General features: G+C 38.6%; 1 protein-coding gene across 11 annotated transcripts in view; it reads right to left on the reverse strand.

Moving 5' to 3' along the window:
* The window catches only part of SOX6 (SRY-box transcription factor 6), a 622,190-nt gene that overhangs the window by 30,059 nt on the left and 573,587 nt on the right, over window positions 1-18,544 (reverse strand). For all 11 annotated transcript variants that reach the window (XM_073216253.1, XM_073216252.1, XM_073216255.1 and 8 more), the window contains one exon: window positions 14,872-14,980. In XM_073216253.1, coding sequence (XP_073072354.1) covers window positions 14,872-14,980 — 109 coding nt within the window. The remainder of the gene's footprint in view (window positions 1-14,871; window positions 14,981-18,544) is intronic.

Below are 18,544 nucleotides of genomic sequence, written 5' to 3' on the forward strand. Positions count from 1 at the left end.
TACACCTTTGGGTTGCTTGATAATCACAGTATTTTAGACTACTTCAATCTATCAACAGAATAGTTGCTTTTCTCCTGTAATATTTTGGAAAGAATTACGTGGTACATTTAATAGTCCTTTATTTGGATTAACAGAGAAAGTAAAAATGCATGCATCAGAACAAAAATTAGAAGGTAAAGGAATTTTAGAAGGGGACATGAAAAATTAGGACGCAAGGTATTAATATTACACATGTCAGATTTTTTTCATCATGCTTATCCCACCAAATCTATCTTGATATTGTAGAGGTCTAATTCACTCTGTTGTAGGAATGGATGGCAGCTGTCCATCTATGATTATGAAAGTTTTGCTAACTTCATATTGTAGCTTATTGCCAGAACGAGAACTTACTTTCAATGTGAAAAAAGCTGCTTGCTATTCAAATTTGATTACTTCTTGCAGAAACAAAACAAAAAAGAAAACAATCTGGCTATCCTAGTGGTTTAATCAGCAGGAAAACGCATTCCATGGCTGAGCAAGACCCTTAATCATTAGGGAAGTGATGTGTTTGTTCATCTTCTGAGAAGGGATGCCAGAGGGCAAAAGTATGATTTTCTCTCTGTGTCTTTTATAAAAGATTAGCTACATAGGTTAGCAAACAATGACCTAATGATGGGTGGCATGATTTGAAGAAGGCACATGGAAAATATGGATGCATAGTTCCCCTGAGCTAGAGGTTGGTGAGAAAATAAAAATAGAAACCAATGGTGCAGGAATATAAGATGAATTGCCTACGGTACTTCTATTGAAGTGTTAGTTCTTCATTTGTCCAATGTAGGGGAGGCCACAGACAAATTTTCATTTCTCTGTTTTCATCTTAAGGATCTTTAGTGCCACTAAAAACAAACACCCTACTTACTTCAACTGTTGAACTAATCTTCACTGAATAAACTAGATAGATGAATTAGATAAAGATATAGACATAGGCAGAGACATAGCAAAGATAGAGCAAAATACATATAAACAGAAAACTCCACTGGGCACTTTGGAAACAGACATTTCACTAATTAGAGAACCAAAGTAATTCTTTAAAGAGGAATTTCTTTGACTAGACTAGACCAGAGGTCATTTCCCAAGATAAGAATAGATGAGGAAACCAAGACTCAGAAAGGTTATGTTACCTTCTTCTCAAATAACCAGTGGTCAGTATACTGCTAATAAGGAGCATAGCCAAATCTAGAACCTAGGTCTTCCGCCCTTCAGTCTAGTTCATTTTCCCTATACCAAAGCCACCCCAGTCACTACTCAGGAATCTGAAATTACTCTGCATTTCGAAGCTCCTTGGCCGGAACATTACTTTCCCGCTTTGAGGATGCCAGTTCAATGCACAGCGAAACACATTAGAGGAGCCCATTTCAGTTATGAAGTTCATGCCACTGTCTAATTGGTCCCTGAAATACTGCTCCACCAAAGATGCAAAAGCATGCAAAGGAAGCAGTAAGGACTGAAATTATAGCAAGGATTAAAACAATGCTAAATTAAATGCATTCCTTGGTTGAAGGATTATGAGCAAGTGTTATTGTGGATAGGGCTTCCATTTTTTCCTATTGGAAATGCCATTCTCTTTAAAAAAGATCTTCAAGAAGAACCAAAAGGGAATTCCCTAAGGTCAGCTCTAAGGAAGCATAAACCTCTAATTCAATAACTCTGCTACTGCTCTGAAGAAAGGCTTTATTATTGCAACATCCATATGGAGCCAATTGGACATTAATGACTAATCAATCCCTCCCCTTTCTATTCTACTTAAAGTGTCACAAACCATGTTTAGATTAGCCCATTTCCTGCTTAGGATTGCTCAAGATGTCTTTTGTTCTTTCAGGACCAGCCTGATGGAGGCAGCTTAAACAAACACAGGACCAGAGTGGCGCAGGAGTTATAAAGTGCCATATGTGAATGAACAAAGGGGCTATACTAAAGCCTTTTGTGGTATTTGTTAATGTTTTTCATCTGAGCTTAAAAAGGCTTAATGACTTTGTGGTGAGCTGATGCATGTGGCTCGTGGCTTTGCAAAATGAAGGAAATTCTAACCAGTGATATAACCAGTCTGTATTTTCAAGAATCCCTTGCTTTTGGTTTTGGTGCCCACGTTTACTTTTCTTTCTTTTTTTTTTTAATGCTCAAGTTATCTTTGCTTTACACATAGCTAAACAGAGTCCTTTACCTTGTTTCAACTATCTTCAAGGGCAACTGGGATAACTTATATGATTCTTTATTTTAATGACCTGAAGGTAATAGAGAACACCAAATTATTATTACTTATTATCTAATTGCTATTTTTTAAGCTTACAAACTGTTGAGCCCAAGCAAAAAAGACATCGTTTAAGTTTGAACTGGAGATGACTGTTAAAGAAATAAGACAATAATAGGTTCCGGCTTTCTAAATTTTCAGGAGAACCAGGCTCAGATTCAAGTAGATCCCTTTGGAGAATGCAGAGGGTGGTAAAAAGCTGGTAGACTAAATAATTCATGTTCTCAGCAGCTTTTGGCTTCATCCAGTTGAATATACTACTGCAGACTCTACATGAAATGAAGAAGCACAAACCAAGGTGAAGCAAATCCCAGACTTAGTTAACAAAGATACTTTTAAGTCTATCTTCTTTCCCCTCCTTATCACTCATGGGTTACACTGTGTCTGCTGAACTATTATAAATATTAGCCTTCTAGCTGATATTCTTACTTTCATCTTTGAGTCCCCAGTCCCCACTTAAAATACCTCTTCCTAATTTCAGCAGGAGTGATTCATCACAAACGCGGTTCTAACCAGACCACTCCTATATTTCAAAGTCTTCAATGTTCTCTAATGCCCGAATGATGAAGCCCAAACTCCCTAGCATGGTGTGCAGGGCTCTCCGTTCCTGGCTCTCCACCTAGGTCTCCAGTTTCATCTCTGGCTACTCTTCTTGAAAATTAATGCTTGATAATATTGAACTACTTGTAGTTTTCTGTACATCACGTTGTTTCATACCAAGAATTCATGCTTTCTCTTTTCCTGGCATTTCCCATCCACCTTGCACTCACTCACTCTTGAATTCCCCTCAGGGGTCTTCTGAGCAGTCTTATAGCTAGCTTGTCAAACTGAGCCAAGCATTTTAGGCCCCCCAGCACTCTTTGCCTACCTATATCTTAACATTTACCATATTTTGCCCAAATTACCAGTTGTAGTGCCCACCGTCTTCACTAGACTGTGCACCGCAAATATGCAGAGAGTGCGTTTTGTCTTATTCATGACTGCTCCCCATGATCTGACACACAGGCTGCCATAAGGTAAGCACTCTAATGTCATAGTAGAGAGCTGTGGACATCTTCAACAGCGACAACTTTACAGTAAGACTCAGATGTCAACATGTTGCCTTATAACCCGGGCATTTCTGAAATCAAATTTTATATAAATCCCACTTTATTTCTTATATTCTGTTAAGTACCTTGCCTTACTTGAGCCCTTTGTAAAAAGAATGGCTTTGATGGGAATATATACCCATAGTTGTTTGGAACTCAACATCATTGGTTCTAATATTACCTCTTTTATTGACTTGACACACAAAGTAACTGTGAAATCCCAGCATCCCCACTTCCAGGGACATTTGAAAGGATAGTAAGGCAAGTCTGAGCTTTTTTGGAAATATTAAATCTGAAAGCTATCCTAAGGCTATAGAGTGTGTGTAAATATATGCAACTGAAGCATGCATTCAAACAGACATATTATGGGGCCTTCCCCAGATAGTAGAGTCATTATGAAATGGATAAAATATGCTCATAGAATTAGAGAATTTTACCATAAGAGGGATATTAAAGATCATCTAATCCACATTCCTCATTCCACATGAGACTGAGGTTTAGAGATTAAATTGCCCAAGTCTCATAGTTAGTAAATGGTAAAATCACAGTGAACTCAAATATAAGTAACCCCAAAGGTTGATACCTGCCATCAAATGAATTTCTAAAATGGTCAAGTGAATTGTTTCAATAACATCCAGACTTAGCTTTTAAAACTCTTAACAAAATTAAAGAATTGGTCTCTCCACTGTTTCATTTGTTGTAGGGAATCTGCTTTATTTCAGAATGAGAGATGTAGACCATGGGTACAGCAGAAACTAACATTTTTTAATTAGATTAGGGATATGGAAATAGTGTTAGAAGAAGACGGCTGAAGGATATTGCTCAATCAACTCAATTTTAGGTCCACCAAAACTTCTTCACCCTGAGAATCTGGTGAAAGTATTTGAAAAGTACCTAATATTTGTATGGTTTGGAAGATATAAAAAAAACTTCCACAAGTTTCTATTTCTCATGTAATTTTTCTGCTTTTTAATGAAGACCAACAGGAAAAGGCTATTTCAAAGGAAACCAGCACAATCAGCTCGTCTTGCTTGAAGAAAAATGGGTGTTAGTGTGGCTCGGATGGTATGTAGTTAGACAGATCTGGGTTTGAATGGTACATTTGCTCTTTCCTAACTACGTAACCTTGGGTAAATGATTTCCCTTTTCTAAACTGTGATTTCATCCCCTTATAAAAGAGAGCTAATAATTTCTACTTGGCAAGATCCTTATGAGGATTAAAAGGGAATGTAAATTTCCTAGCATAGAGACTTGAACCCAGTACCTGCTCACTTAACAGTAGTTGCCCTTAGAAACAGCAGCAGTAGTGATGATAAGAGAAGTAGTGGAATGTCTATTCCGGTACCAAGAACATAGCAGGTACTTAACACATATCGGTCCCCTTTCTAGTCTTCCCCATACCTGGGTGATGTTTCCTGCACTGCACAGTCTTGTTCTCTAGGGTAGTTACAAAATGAACCTACAAGTTTCCTGGGGAGTTTTACCCATTTTACCCACTTACCAATTCACTATTTAATGGAGTCTCTTTGCTGCCCAAAAGCTAAAAACATATTTCAAAAGGGTCCCTATGATATAGAACTAAAATGCATACAATATGCATAAGACCCAGCAGAGAAAGACCAAGTCACATCTCCCCAGTTACCATTTCTGGGAGGTGTTGCCAGACTATGCTGCTCAGTCCAAGCCAGAAAAAAAAGGAAGAACATTATCTTGTGAATTTATGGATCAGCCTTTAATAAAGGACTCCATGTAATAACAAAGGATTAGGTTTATTTACTATGAGACTGTAAAAAATAGAGGGCAAGGAAGTTTCAGCAACATTTGCCAGTTGTTTTTCTCTCTCCTCCTTACAGTTCTGTGACTGTGCACGGAGCAGCTCCTCTCCTCCTTCATTTTGTCCTCATGCAGGGTCCACCTTCCCAGTGAAAAGTGAGTTTATACTGAAGCAGCGTGAAGTGATTCCTCGGCCATGAAAGTAAATATATATATATATAAACCAGTAAGCTGCAATTTGTTCTTTTAGTATAAATTTAAAGTGGTTGAATATATTGCTGATGAAATTCTTCTCTCTGGGCTGAGACTTGGGATATTAAGTTTTAGTTCAAAGTTACTTTTTATAGCCTGCTCTTAAACGTAACACTTTATAGTATAATACACATGCTGATGGATTCTTACACCATCTCTTCCCTCTGGTAATGACCTAATTTGGGGCATTGTGTCTAAGGGTAAGTATACACTGAACAAAAACAATTGGAAAAAACCACTCTTCACTAGTCAGAGGCAAAAGCACAAGACTGATCTGTAAGCTATGGATCAGTCACAGCAGACAAGTGAGATCATGCTTAAATGACTAATATACCCAGGAGAGAAAGAGGTATTTTTAATATGACTTTAATGAAAACCCTCCTAACACCTACTGAGCTCTCTCATGATGCAATATGAAGAGATACCTACTGAACATCCCCTCTGAAGGGATATTAAAGAGAACAGAGAAATAAAGAGACTCACATCTTTAAGACCAATCAAACTGCTGCTTTTCCATTTTTTTTGACCTCTGTAATCTAAATCAATCTTGAACAACTGAAGGTTAATGACTTTATTCGGTGGCAAAGTCCAAATTCCTCAGCCTGGCATTCAAGGCCCTCCTCAATGTGGAACCTACCTATTTCTATAATGTATTTAATTCAACAAATATTTACTGAGTACAAATATGTGCAAGGCTTTGTATTGCAATTGGTGGAAAGCACAAAGGTGAACAAGGTATTCTTCCCTTCTGAATATCCCTTATGAATTTCTCTGAGCTCCACTGTTTCTGTGTCTGCTTGGATTATTCCCTCAACTGAAAGCTCTTCCCCATGCTCATCCATACCTAGGCTCACCCCGGCTCTGTTTCTCAGGACTTTCAGAATCTTTGCTGACCACAAAGCACTGTAGCTTCCACTTCTAAACAGCACTTTTATGTGTTTCTCTAAAGATGTAGTTGAACACATAATACCTTAAGTGTCTTTGCTTTCTGTGTACTAATATTATAATCCCAACTATATTACTACCTCTCAGGGAATCTAGTTCATCTTTTTAAAAATCCTTCTCTCTGCACCCCTATGTTTATCACAGTACTATTTACAATAGCCAAGGTATGGAAGCAACCTAAGTGTCCACCAGCAGATGAATGGATAAAGAAGAGGTGATACATATACACAATGGAATACTATTTAGCCATAAGAAGAAGACAAATCCTACCATTTGCAACAAAATGGATGGAGCTACAGGGTATTATGCTCAGTGAAATAAGTCAGGTAGAGAAAGACAAGTACCAAATGATTTCCCTCATTTGTGGAGCATAATGATGAAGCAAAACTGAAGGAACAAAACAGCAGCAGACTCAGACTCCAAGAAGGGACTAGCGGTTACCAAAGGGGAGAGGGAGAGGGAGGCAGAAGGGGACTGAGGGACATTATGATTGGCACACATGGTGTGCGGGGGGTCATGGGGAAGACAGTGTAGCACAGAGAAGACAAGTAGTGACTCTGTGGCATCTTACTAAGCTGACGGACAGTGACTGCAATGGGGTGTGGGGAAGACGATAATATGGGTAAAGGTAGTAACCACACAATGTTTTTCATGTGAAACCTTTATAAGAATAAATTTCAATGATAGCTTAATTTTTTTAAAAAGGAGAAAAAAATTCCTTCTCTCCATGCTCTAACAGTGCTGTGCACATAAGAGATAATCAGCAAATTATAACTTGAACATGTGGGTAAACTAAAGATTGAGGGACTCTGAGTTGGGACAATCCTGACTGGAAAGACCTGGCTATCAGCACCAGCAATTCAGTATAGAGAGAAGCACCTCTAAAGAGTGTGGGATGGCACACAATGGGCACGACCAAATAGTGAGTGACAAGCAGAGGGAAATTAGAGTCAGACTCTAAAAGAAGGAGATATTTAAAGACAAGAATATCTTAGTTAAAGAAAAAAGATAGGGAGTCAGTAACAGAAAATGGGGTGATCTGGATGGTTTCAACTTTTTGGAATGTTAGAAGCACAGTTACCAGAACTCAAAAAGAAGGAAAGAACCAATGAGAGCGAGAAAAAGGTTGTCCTCAAATCTGATCCTGACTGGGAGAATTGAAAGAGCACTCTAAATTGGCCCGAGTCTTTTTAAATCCCCCCATCTAACAATGGGTTGAATTCTATAGCCTACAGATGTGAAGTCAAGTGGCTTTTGCTGCCAAGAGAGGATGATTCTGGGATAAGGAATTAGAGAGGGTCCTCACCTCAAAAGCTACACAGTCAGTCCAAACATGGCAGATAGACCTCCTTTGGCCAAGGGTTATTCTAATGTGTTAGTATATGTGAAGCAGGCATATTTACTGCAGAGGAAGCATGAACTGATTTTGCAGTCCCTCTGGGAACATATGCTCACTGCTCTTGTCTTGGGTCTAATTTTCATGGTAAATGGTGTTAATCTTTTGCAGCCCAGCTGCTGTAGTAAGTTGGGGAGGTACTACAATGATTCAGTAATAGAGACAAGCATTTCTCTCCCAGGGTAGAGATACTCAAACCAGAAAACTAGATTGTGTGTGAGAGTGTGTGTGTGTGTATGTGTGGTGATATACACCATCACTGACGTCTCTTTAGAGAAGCAGCCCAATAACAAACCAGCTATTGGGCAGGGCTAGGTTTCTCACTAAAGGAAGGCTGCATCTTTGACTGGGCTTTCTAGCTTCAGTAACTGAGAACCCTTTTATGGGGTATCAGGGGATGGAGTTATACAAGGATCTTGACATTTCACTCTCTTGCCCCATCAGAACTATCCATCACTTGGAGAGTTCAATGGAAATTGTTTTCTACCAACATTAAAAGTTATTTGGGAGCTTTTAAGACACAGCAAATATATTTCTTTAAGAAAAGTTTATTTGCTTGTTTAAGAGAGCAGCACTTTATATATAGTGCTGATATAAACTGGTGCACAGGATCCTCTAAAACTGTTTATATCCACAGTAAAATACATTTTTGTGATACTCATACAACAGAGTTAGTCTGGAGTCAAAGGCTTTGAATTCTTCTTATCTCCCAGCCTGTCTGGCTGTTATTCACCAAGTCTTGGGCCTCCCTGGCTACCCATCCTGGCTTCATACGCCAACCCACTGGTTCCATAGAGACTGTTTTTGCCTACTCATTTCTTAGAGATGCCTGGAAACACCGTTTTAGCAACTATGGAAGGCCAACCCATAAGCCCACAGCACAGCTCTGGTTAGAACTCCCTTCCGACTTCCCTGGGTCTTTCCTTTAATACATGTACAATTCCCCACATTTTATTCCTGATATATGCTCTAGTACTTGGATATCTTCTTGGGAAAAAACATCTTATCTCTGGTATATTTTTATAATAATTTCATTTCTGTAAAAGATGCTGTGGTTCCTAATTGATCTATATTATATTCTAGTTAACTTAAAGGTGAATTATTTCAATTATGTGGCAGTAAAATAAGACTTTAAAAAACTGTCAACTAGAAATCTCCTAGACCAAGTTCCTCACCTATAAATGAGAAAATTCAGTGATAGCAACTGAATTACTGAGGGTAGAATAACTAGAATTTAAGTCTCCTAGTCCTTGAACAAATAACTGAAGAGGTGTCAAGTGAAATCGTTTTATTTTGTTGGAATTTAGAGGTTGGACTAGAACCAATGGGTAGAAGTGACAAGGAAGCAGAGACAAGTTCTGGCAATAAATAAAGAATTAATAACTTAGAATTGGAATAAGCTCCTTAAGAAGTAGAGGTTTGCTGTCATTAGACTATTAGAAGCATTTTAACAGAAGTGAGATAACCACTCGTCAAGGATATAAGAAGATTTCTTGGCTGGAACTGTAAATTTAATGACGCCTCTCCTCTATTCCAGTTCTGAGAATCTCAGTGTTGCAATGTGAGGTGCTGTATTCTGGTGGGCTTGAACTAATAATGACCTTTACATTCCAAAGTATAAGCAGTTGTAGCCTTTAAATCTCACCCAGATTATCCTACAGCTTGCCTCTGCTGCTTTGAGTAAGCTGTGCATCATTGAGTCAATCTTTCTTTTTCATCACAAGTAAGGATCCAGGGAGGGGAAAGGGAATGAGAAAAGCTTCAAAGATTTCCCAGAGTGTGGATCAAAGGGTAAGCATGATTTTTAAGAGAAGATATTCATATTAAGGGGTGCATTTTAAAGGAGAAGAAGGAGAAGTTTCAGTCTCTGTTATTTGTCTATGAACAGAAAGCTTAACTTGACAATAATAAAGCTATCCTGAGATATAAAACTTAGAAGCAATCAGAAGTTCACTAAAAAAAAAAAAAAAAATGAAGCATTCAGAAGGGTTAAGGCCATCTTGGCTGGAATCCAATTCACAAATTCAGTACAAATCTACAAAAACCCTTCCAAGTAAATCTGAGAATTTGAGCGCAACAGTTCTAAAAGGGGCTATTCTTGGTGCACATATCCATTTCCACTCAAATCACGCCAGTTTTTAATACGTGAAGAACAGCACATCATTACATCTCCAAACCAGCGTCCAAAAGTTTGATCAATGATAATCACTTTCAGAGCTTGTCCCTTTCAGAGCTCGTATTCCACTCTTTCCCACATCAAAATGAGGTGTAGCCTCCCTTTGAGGCTAGGACACAGTAATTCAGTTTGAGAATTAAAAGAGGTATTAGAAGAATGTTTTCTTACCCAAACTATTCTGCAAAACAGAAAAAAAAAAAGTATCCCTTTAGAGACTCCAGGTATAAGAGAGAGAAGAAACAGGACGGAAATAATATAAATAAAATAAGGCAGCCTCCACTATTACTGCCAGAGGAAAAGAAGGAGCAGAGAAAGAGGAGGGCCCAGCTGCGGATGGTAAATGGGAAACACCGCTGGAGAGATCTGCTCACTAATAAACAGAGAAAATCAAGGGACTTGAAAACTTGATTCAGCAAGTGGCACAAATGTGCTTTAGAAGATTATGGTCTCTTTTTTCCTTTCTCTGAAAAGAACTAAGTGGAAGCTATTGTGGACAGATCACCCTTCTTATAAGAAACACACTTTTATGAAGATCCTAATAAGCACCTTGCATTTGGAACGGATGTTAGAGAAAATGGACTCCAATATACTCCTTTTAAAAGATAAAGAAACTTAAGCCCAGAGGTATTAGTTATTTGTTTGCCATCATTTAGCAAAAGAACTCTAATCCAAATCTCCCAATAACCAGGCTAGAGGCCTTTCCCCTGTACTTTGCAACCTTGAATTTAGGAGAGTTGGTATAAGAATTCCATTCTTACCTACGGAGAACAAAGAGAGGGGAAATGCCATATGAAAAGTCCATAAAATGTTAAACAGCTGTTTGTCATTCTTAATACATGGTGACAGATTCAACTAATCAAGTCCTCTCTTCCTTGCACATTCTACACAGGAGCTAACAAATCGTGTGTGCTCAATACATAGTAAGGCTTCCAGTGTTTCAAAGGATGACAAGACCTTAAATATGTTCCTAAGCCCCCAGCACCAATGAATGTGTAGTTTTATAAATATCATGGTGAACAAGAAATGCTGTCTTGTCATATTCCAGCCAAATAACAGCTGGACTTTAAAAATAAAATTTTGAAGGCATTTGCCTTTTATATTTTTAATTTCTGTTTTCCTGGTTTATGGTTTTATCATTTGATTTTGATGAGTGGTCAATACACAAGCACAGCTGCCTCTTTGAGTGACCTTTCCCTTGCTGCTTCCATGCTCAGAGCTATGAAGCAGGTCTACAGGTTGCTTACAAAGTGATACTGGCATTTTCACAACTGGCAGATATTCTCCTGGGAAGCCCAGCTGGAATAGGGCCCCATCTCCTAGGCTTGCTGACTTTAGTCACATCAGAAGCCCTGCAGGAAGATGGAGTAGAAGTGGAGGGAAGGCACAGCCCCTTAAAACTGCTGTTCTACCTTATCACAAAAGCCAAGACATGGAAACAACTTAAGTGTACATTGATGGATGAATGGGTAAAGAAAATGTGATATACATGCAGTGAAATATCACTCATCCATAATAAAAAAGGAAATCCTGCCATTTGCAACAACATGGATGGATCTTGAAGGTATTATGTTCAGTGAAATAAGTCAGATCAAGACAAATACTGTATGGTCTCTCTTATACGTGGAATCTAAAAAGGCCAAATTCATAGAAAAAGAGAGTAGAATGATGATTGCCAAGGGGATAGGGGTTGGGACAATAAGTAATACTGGTCAAAGGTACAAACTTCCTTTATAAGCTAAATAAGCTGTGGGGATCTAATGTGCAGCACAGTGACTGCAGTTAACAATCCTGAATTATACAGTTGAAGTTGCTAAGAGAGTAGATCTTAAGTTTTCTCTCTCTCTCTCACACATAAAGTAATTATGTTAGGTGACAAATTTGATAGATATATTAACTCACCTTATTATGGTAATTACTTCCCAATCATACATATACCAAATCATCACATGGTACCCCTTAAATGTACACAATGTTATATGCCAATCGTATCTCAATAAAGCTGGAAAAAAATTTTAATTGCTGTTTCAAAGCCAAAGTCAACATGGAGATGATTATGCATGGACCAAGGGCTGACATCCCTGGCTGGAGCCACAGAATTCACCTGTCAATTGAGCTTACCTAAGTTGCTTATACTCTGAGTCTCTGTGGGGCACAAAGAAGTGTTGATTTTTGGGTACTTTTCTCAATGATAATTATGTCTGTCTGTATGCATTCCCCTTTAATCTTCTGTCTTTCCTCACTAGACTTTAAACTCTAAGAGGTCAGGAAAATATCTCTTTTGGCTAATCAGTGTCTAATTCATGGACTGACACACAGTAGCCACTCAAGAAATGTTCGATCCTTTTGGTCCACAAAAAGAGTTTATAAATTCTTTAGTTCTTCTTTCACTTCATTATCTTCTTACTCTTCCTATTAAGGGAAATATGAAGGAGCGAAGTGGAGAAAGTATTATGTGTACCTGTTATCTACTCTTGACTTTAATATGAACTATAACTCCAGCAGGCTTTGCAATCAGCTCACCCTTGAACAGATGCCAGGAAATATCCTGAAGTCAGCAGAAGGCTGCTACCCATCCCAGCAGTCCTCACAAAGCCACTGCGCTTCTGTCGGTATTAAAGCAGGTAACTTGATTCCATTCATGAACTCAGTCTCCCAAAAGCACACAAGGTCTCAATGGTGACTCCGGGCAAGCTTCTGAGGGGAGGTTTTCACGTGCTCCTTAAGCTCCTGAGCCACTGCAGCCCTTCTAATATTACACTCACCAGGCATTGCTGCTATGTGTGACATAGCATGGTGTATGGCATGACTTACTATATTTAGGGGAAAGGAAATGGGCCCTACTGAGGAAGGTCACAAGGAGTTTGTTCAGAAAAATGAAGGCACCATATATTCATCTGCACACGTAGGGTGTGCAGTATTGCACATAATTTAAGAGTGTGGGTTCTGAAGCCAAGCTGCCTGGGATTAACTCTCAGCTCTGCCCTTACTAGTGGTGGCTTTACCTGTGGCAAGTTAACTTAATTACTCCTAGCCTTAATTTTCTCATCAGTAAAAAAGAAAAAAAAAAACACCTTGCTTACAGAGTTGTATATGGTTTCAATGATAATAGATGTCCAGAAAGTTCAGCACCTTCTCTGGCATATAAATGCTTGATAAATGTTTGTTAAAAAAAAGAGAAACCAGCAAATTGGTTTGAATCCACAATCTGGGTATTGAATGGAATTTCCCAAGATATTTCTATACAATATATTTCTCTACAGTTAAGTTTTACAGTTTTTCCTTTCATAATGGTTAAGAACTCTCACCATGATTTTTAACTTAAGAAGCACATAAAGTCATCAACTAGATTAACATTACTGAGAGGTAACTGACTGTATTTATACCCATTACACAGCCAAGACACCAACTAAAGAAGGATGAATGACATCAAGAAAACCCTGTTAGAACAAGTGTAAGGCAATAAAACTCTGTAACTCTCAGCCAGTGGAAAAATGAAGACTGAATCCTTCAAAGTGATGAAAAATATTGTTTCATTGTGTATTGTCAGATTTAGGTACCATACTTACAACAACATTAAAATTGGCCAGGCCTGAATAACCTTCTCCCTAGGTCAGAGAACCTTAATCTTTACCAGGGGAAAAACCTACTTCTTAGTGCCTATGAAAATGTCAGCATCAGTGCGTTCCTGGCACCTTCGTGGAAGACAGCAAGTATATTTCTGGTTTCCAGTCCTTTTTATCCCTCCTGTCCTCCTCCTCTTCTTCCTCTGCCTCTTCCTTTTCCTCTTCCCTTCCCTCCCCACGTGACCTCCTCCCCCAACACATGCCAATCAGAATTTATTTTACTGCCTTATCTCCAGAACTATCATTAAACATTGGTCTCTCCTACTGGTATGAAAAAAAAGCATCTTCTGGAAAGTCTCTGAAGTGCTTCCTAATGTCTGATATGACCCCTCACTTAGTGATCATGCCAGAGATGTCTGACCTGCCTGGGATCACCACAAGCTATGCCATGGCCAGCTCAGATGCTGCTCTGAAATGTCCTCATGTGTTTTCCAGGGATTAGGCTCCTGGAAGAAATCCTGCTGGTAAAAAGGATAATAGTAACATTCTTCCCCTGACGCTACAGAGGGACTCTAGAGGGACCCAAGATGAGTGAAGTATTATGTTACTCTGAAGAGAACAAATCAATCTTCCCTGACCGGTAGGAGGGGTTCTGCTAAAGGAAATGCTAACGGGAAAATCAGTCCCTAGTCTGTGATGACACAGTAAATAACGAGGCATCGTTACCACTGAAGTGCTGACCAACTCATAAATTGTTCCCAGCCTCTGAGGAACAATTTCTACTGATATGCTCCTTGGGCATTTAAAACAAACAAACAAAAAGGAAACAGAGCCGACAGGCATTAACAGTGCTAGAGGGTAGATACAGTGAGTGAAGCTGGTCTTTCCACCCAGACTTGCAAAAGACTTTAATAATGGTTGGTGCCCAGACACAGGTTGGGCCTTGTCCAAGCAATTATTAATTTTATGCTAGATCTGTTGCAAATCATCATTTGGTTCCCAAAATGGTTTGATTGCACCTGGGAATCACTTGACTTGGGGTTAAAAAATCCTCCTTTGTGCGTTCGAACTTTTTTAACAAGAATGCAAGGAGGTGGATGAAACACAGAATTCTGTTGTTCTTTGGAATGCAGGGGTTCTTTTATTTAAACCTTTAAAATGGCACCTTGAAGTACTTGGATTGCTATGTCAGTGTCCTGTATTCTGTAATACAGGATCTACACTGCATCTCAAAGTCCTCAACTGTAATATAAACACTAACATTTCCTCAGCTTTGCCAAGACAACTGAGCTGATACACCCAAGAAATACCACTAAGACCCTGCATCTAATACAGAGGCATCTTCAGACATGCCCAGAGCAGCAGCAAAGAGCTACAGAAAAGCCACTCACCCTCTGCATCTTCTGGCCGAGTAAGGTCAATGACACCTGGGCCCAGCTTTCCATCTTCATTTGACTTTCCTGTTAACTGGGGCCCCAGATTTTCAAAGCGCGTTCTTTCCTAAAGGAAAGAATAATCAGAGTATTAGCCTAGCTTCTGAAGCAGCCACTTTTTCCTCCCAGTTTTTGTCTTGCTTAGTGGGAGACACTTGGATTTACAAACACCATTTTTAACCAACTTGGGTTCAGGAAAATCTTTCAGGAAGATTCCTCTGAAGCCTGATTTTGGTGCTGACAGCTTCTAAACCATGGTACCTGTAAGGAAAGGGAAACTGTGACAGGAAACCTGCCAAGTCTGTACTGCACATCTTCTGTCTGTTGGATGTGCTCCAGGAACCTGAAAGGAATGCAATCGAGAGGTCTGAGCCAAAAGTGCAAAACTTGAAAGAACAGCTCTCATTAAAATATACTGCTATTTAATGAGAAAGGAATTTTCTCACTTAGAGACCATAGTTTGCATTGCTATTCCTGGGAAAATACAAACCAGAATTTTATGAAAGAGGGTTTCAAAAACAAAAATTTCAAAAAGAGCAAACTAGATAGACGATAGCATTGATGCTATTATTTTGACTAGGAGTTCCAACCGTAACTTCCTGGGAAGTGAAAAGAAGGACATTACTCCTAGCCAGCTATTGACTCAGAGAACTTAAATTCTCCTGCTGCTATAGGAAGGAAACACAAAGATTTTTAACTCGCTAACCCATTCCTCTAGGAGCAGGAGTCCGAAATGTCACGATGACACTGGCCATCATTAACATGGTGCTCTTATCTGCGGAAACTGCATGTGTGTCCCCTGCTCGCCTCTGTGCTCCTCTCCACGCTCAAGGTTGGCTTTGTGTTGTGCTTATGAATGAATGAAACCTTGTTGTTCATTACTATGAAACAATATTAAATGTCATGTCAGCTTGAATTTACAGACATGAAATAGCAGCTCCAGCTCCGGGAATGGTTTCTGCATGTTATACTTAATGCATTATGCAGCAGTAGAGTGCTGATTGCTGTTCAGTCTATTGTTCAATGACCTAGTTCTGTACTGAGCATGTTCGGCATTAGATGGAAACACTCTGAGTGTCTCTTCTGTAAGATGTTTAGAAACTTGGAAATATTCTTAAAGAGCAAACATACAATTACTTGATAGAGGCTGTGTCTCATTTGTACAGTCTCACTACATTTGTGCTTTCTAATATGATTATTTTTGAATATCATTATATTTCTATAATTAATTCCCATCAGTCAAATTGTGCAGGAAGTCTTCCAGTTCCCCTTCATCATGGAATATGTTGAAATCTGTGTTGGAAGAAAACACAGCACAAACCTTTCTTTAATCTAGCACCATTTCTATGAAAGATTTGCAACAAAATTATAATCATGAATTTCCCCAACTGGGTTAATACTAACTAGTTACAATAGGAGTAGTGGGGAAACCACTGAAATATGACACTTATAAAAAAAAGAATGAAAATAAAAAGCAAATTAGGTATGGTTCCCCAATATCTTCTTATGTGCAAACACTGCTGCACAAGAACAAATTGACCCAGACACAGGCCATAACAGAAAGCCACCACAAGCCCTGTGGGAGTTCCACACATTGTCGGGGGTGGAGGGAAGGGCAGCTGCTTTTAATCAGCCAATTTCTATTTTTGAGTAGCACTTTTGGTTGTCATGATATAAAGAAAAAGGATTAAAGTGAAGATGAGTAGTACCAGGGAAAGCAAAATATTCAACCTTTGTTTTATCACATTGTTTCACATTTCAAATATTTGCATGTGAATGCTTTCCCTATGCTAAATGCAAAAGGAGTTTTGATGTGACACCTGCAATCTTCTTGGAAGAACAACCTTTAACTGTATTTTCATGGGGGCGGGGAGGAAACAACTTTCTCTGAAAATCAACAGACCGTGCTTCCTATCAATATGCATATTTCACGTATCTTTCTAGTCATTCATTCTCTTTGATTTTACTGGAAAATATTCTCAGTAAAATATATAAAGTTCCTGAAAGAATATCAATATTTTGACAAGGAAGAAGAAGAGGGAAAATTACAAGCCATGGTTTGTAAAATTCTAAGACAACAAAGCTTACATGATGATAATATCTTTTCTTTTATAAAAAATGAAGTGCACTCACAATTCAGCATTATCAGTTGTTTTTAATCATAACAAAAAAGCATTCAGAACATTCAACAACACATTCACAGTGTCTTTGAAGTCATACGTTTTTCTGACTGACTTCATTGAAAAAAAATTCTTCTGCAGAGATACTTGCCTTATAAAATATCAATATTTTGACAGAGTAGAAGTCAAGGAAGAATATCCCATGGAACACTTGTTAAACAGGCAGAAAATAAATCAATGATAAAAATTGTTTTGGGCAGTGGGCTGCATTTTATATGTGGTGATATTAAGCACTTGTGTTTGAGATTAAAGAAGGACCCTGCAAAGCCATGCCCTTTCATGTAAATTTCTACCTCGTCTCCCAGAAGATTTCCTTCTTTTCTTCAAAGAACAGCTCAGAATATTTATTTGCCAGCCACATAATCATAAGATAAGAGGGCCTGATGTCTACCAGTTAGCTCTGGTTAGCAGGGCTAAGCAAAGCTTTCACCAGTGAGGTTGAACATGAGCTGAGTAAAACAGAATGTGGACATCGGCACAGAGAGAAGTTCAAAGATACTCAGGTTCCAAGAGGCTTCAACCACTGGCCATTAAGTACTAATGGGTATGCACCTACATGGAACAGAGACTGTGGGTGGCAAGTTCTTAATTTCAAATTTTTTTCCACACACTTGAACTAGTTCTCACGATGTGTATATAGCTTCCAAGTAAGATATTTTGGAGATATTAGCAAAATACATCAATGCTAATTTAACCTCAACCCCCCAGGAAAATTCCCCAATTTTCATGTTGATACTGAAACGTGCATTTTATATGCAATGGTGCAATCAAACACTTACTTACGCATTGTCAGTCACAGACATGCAGGCAACATAAAAGTTATTGAAAAAAATTAAAGTCAGTTCTGCTGTGTGGTAGGACTGTTGGTTCTCTAAGTGCTTTGAAATTATGATGTATGAGGTAGATGCTGAATATTAAATAAAGATATTTAAATGATAAAGCCCCCTTTAGTGAGAGCTGATGAATGTTAAATGTTACAAGCCACAAGACGGTGGCATCCATCACCTTCACATATTATCAGAGTCAATGATGGGGCAGCCTCACTGATGACAGATAGACTGCTGCATTATTATCCCTTATTTCCAGAGTCACTGAACAAACCATTCAACTCTTCAGGCATTATTTTTAACTTTGCATTAAATTAGCAACTCTTCCCTTCCTAGCAACATTGATCAATTTTATCTTTGCATCGGTGGAGAGAGAGAATGCGTTTGGGGGCAACTAAAAGAATGGAGGTTTGTTTCCATGTAGGAAAAAAAAGCAACTTCCGCTTGCTGGCAACAAATGTAAAATTGTGATATGGGGAAAGAACAGCAATGAAACAGTAAGCACACAATAATGGCTTTTCTTTGCACTTAGATAAAAGCTGAATTTTTGATGCACACAGTATATTTTAATAAAATTTTATATACTATGTTTTATACACTTATTGGCTATTCCATAATAATGTG

This window comes from Manis javanica, chromosome 11, assembly GCF_040802235.1.
Source record: "Manis javanica isolate MJ-LG chromosome 11, MJ_LKY, whole genome shotgun sequence".
NCBI classification, from domain to species: Eukaryota; Metazoa; Chordata; class Mammalia; order Pholidota; family Manidae; genus Manis; species Manis javanica.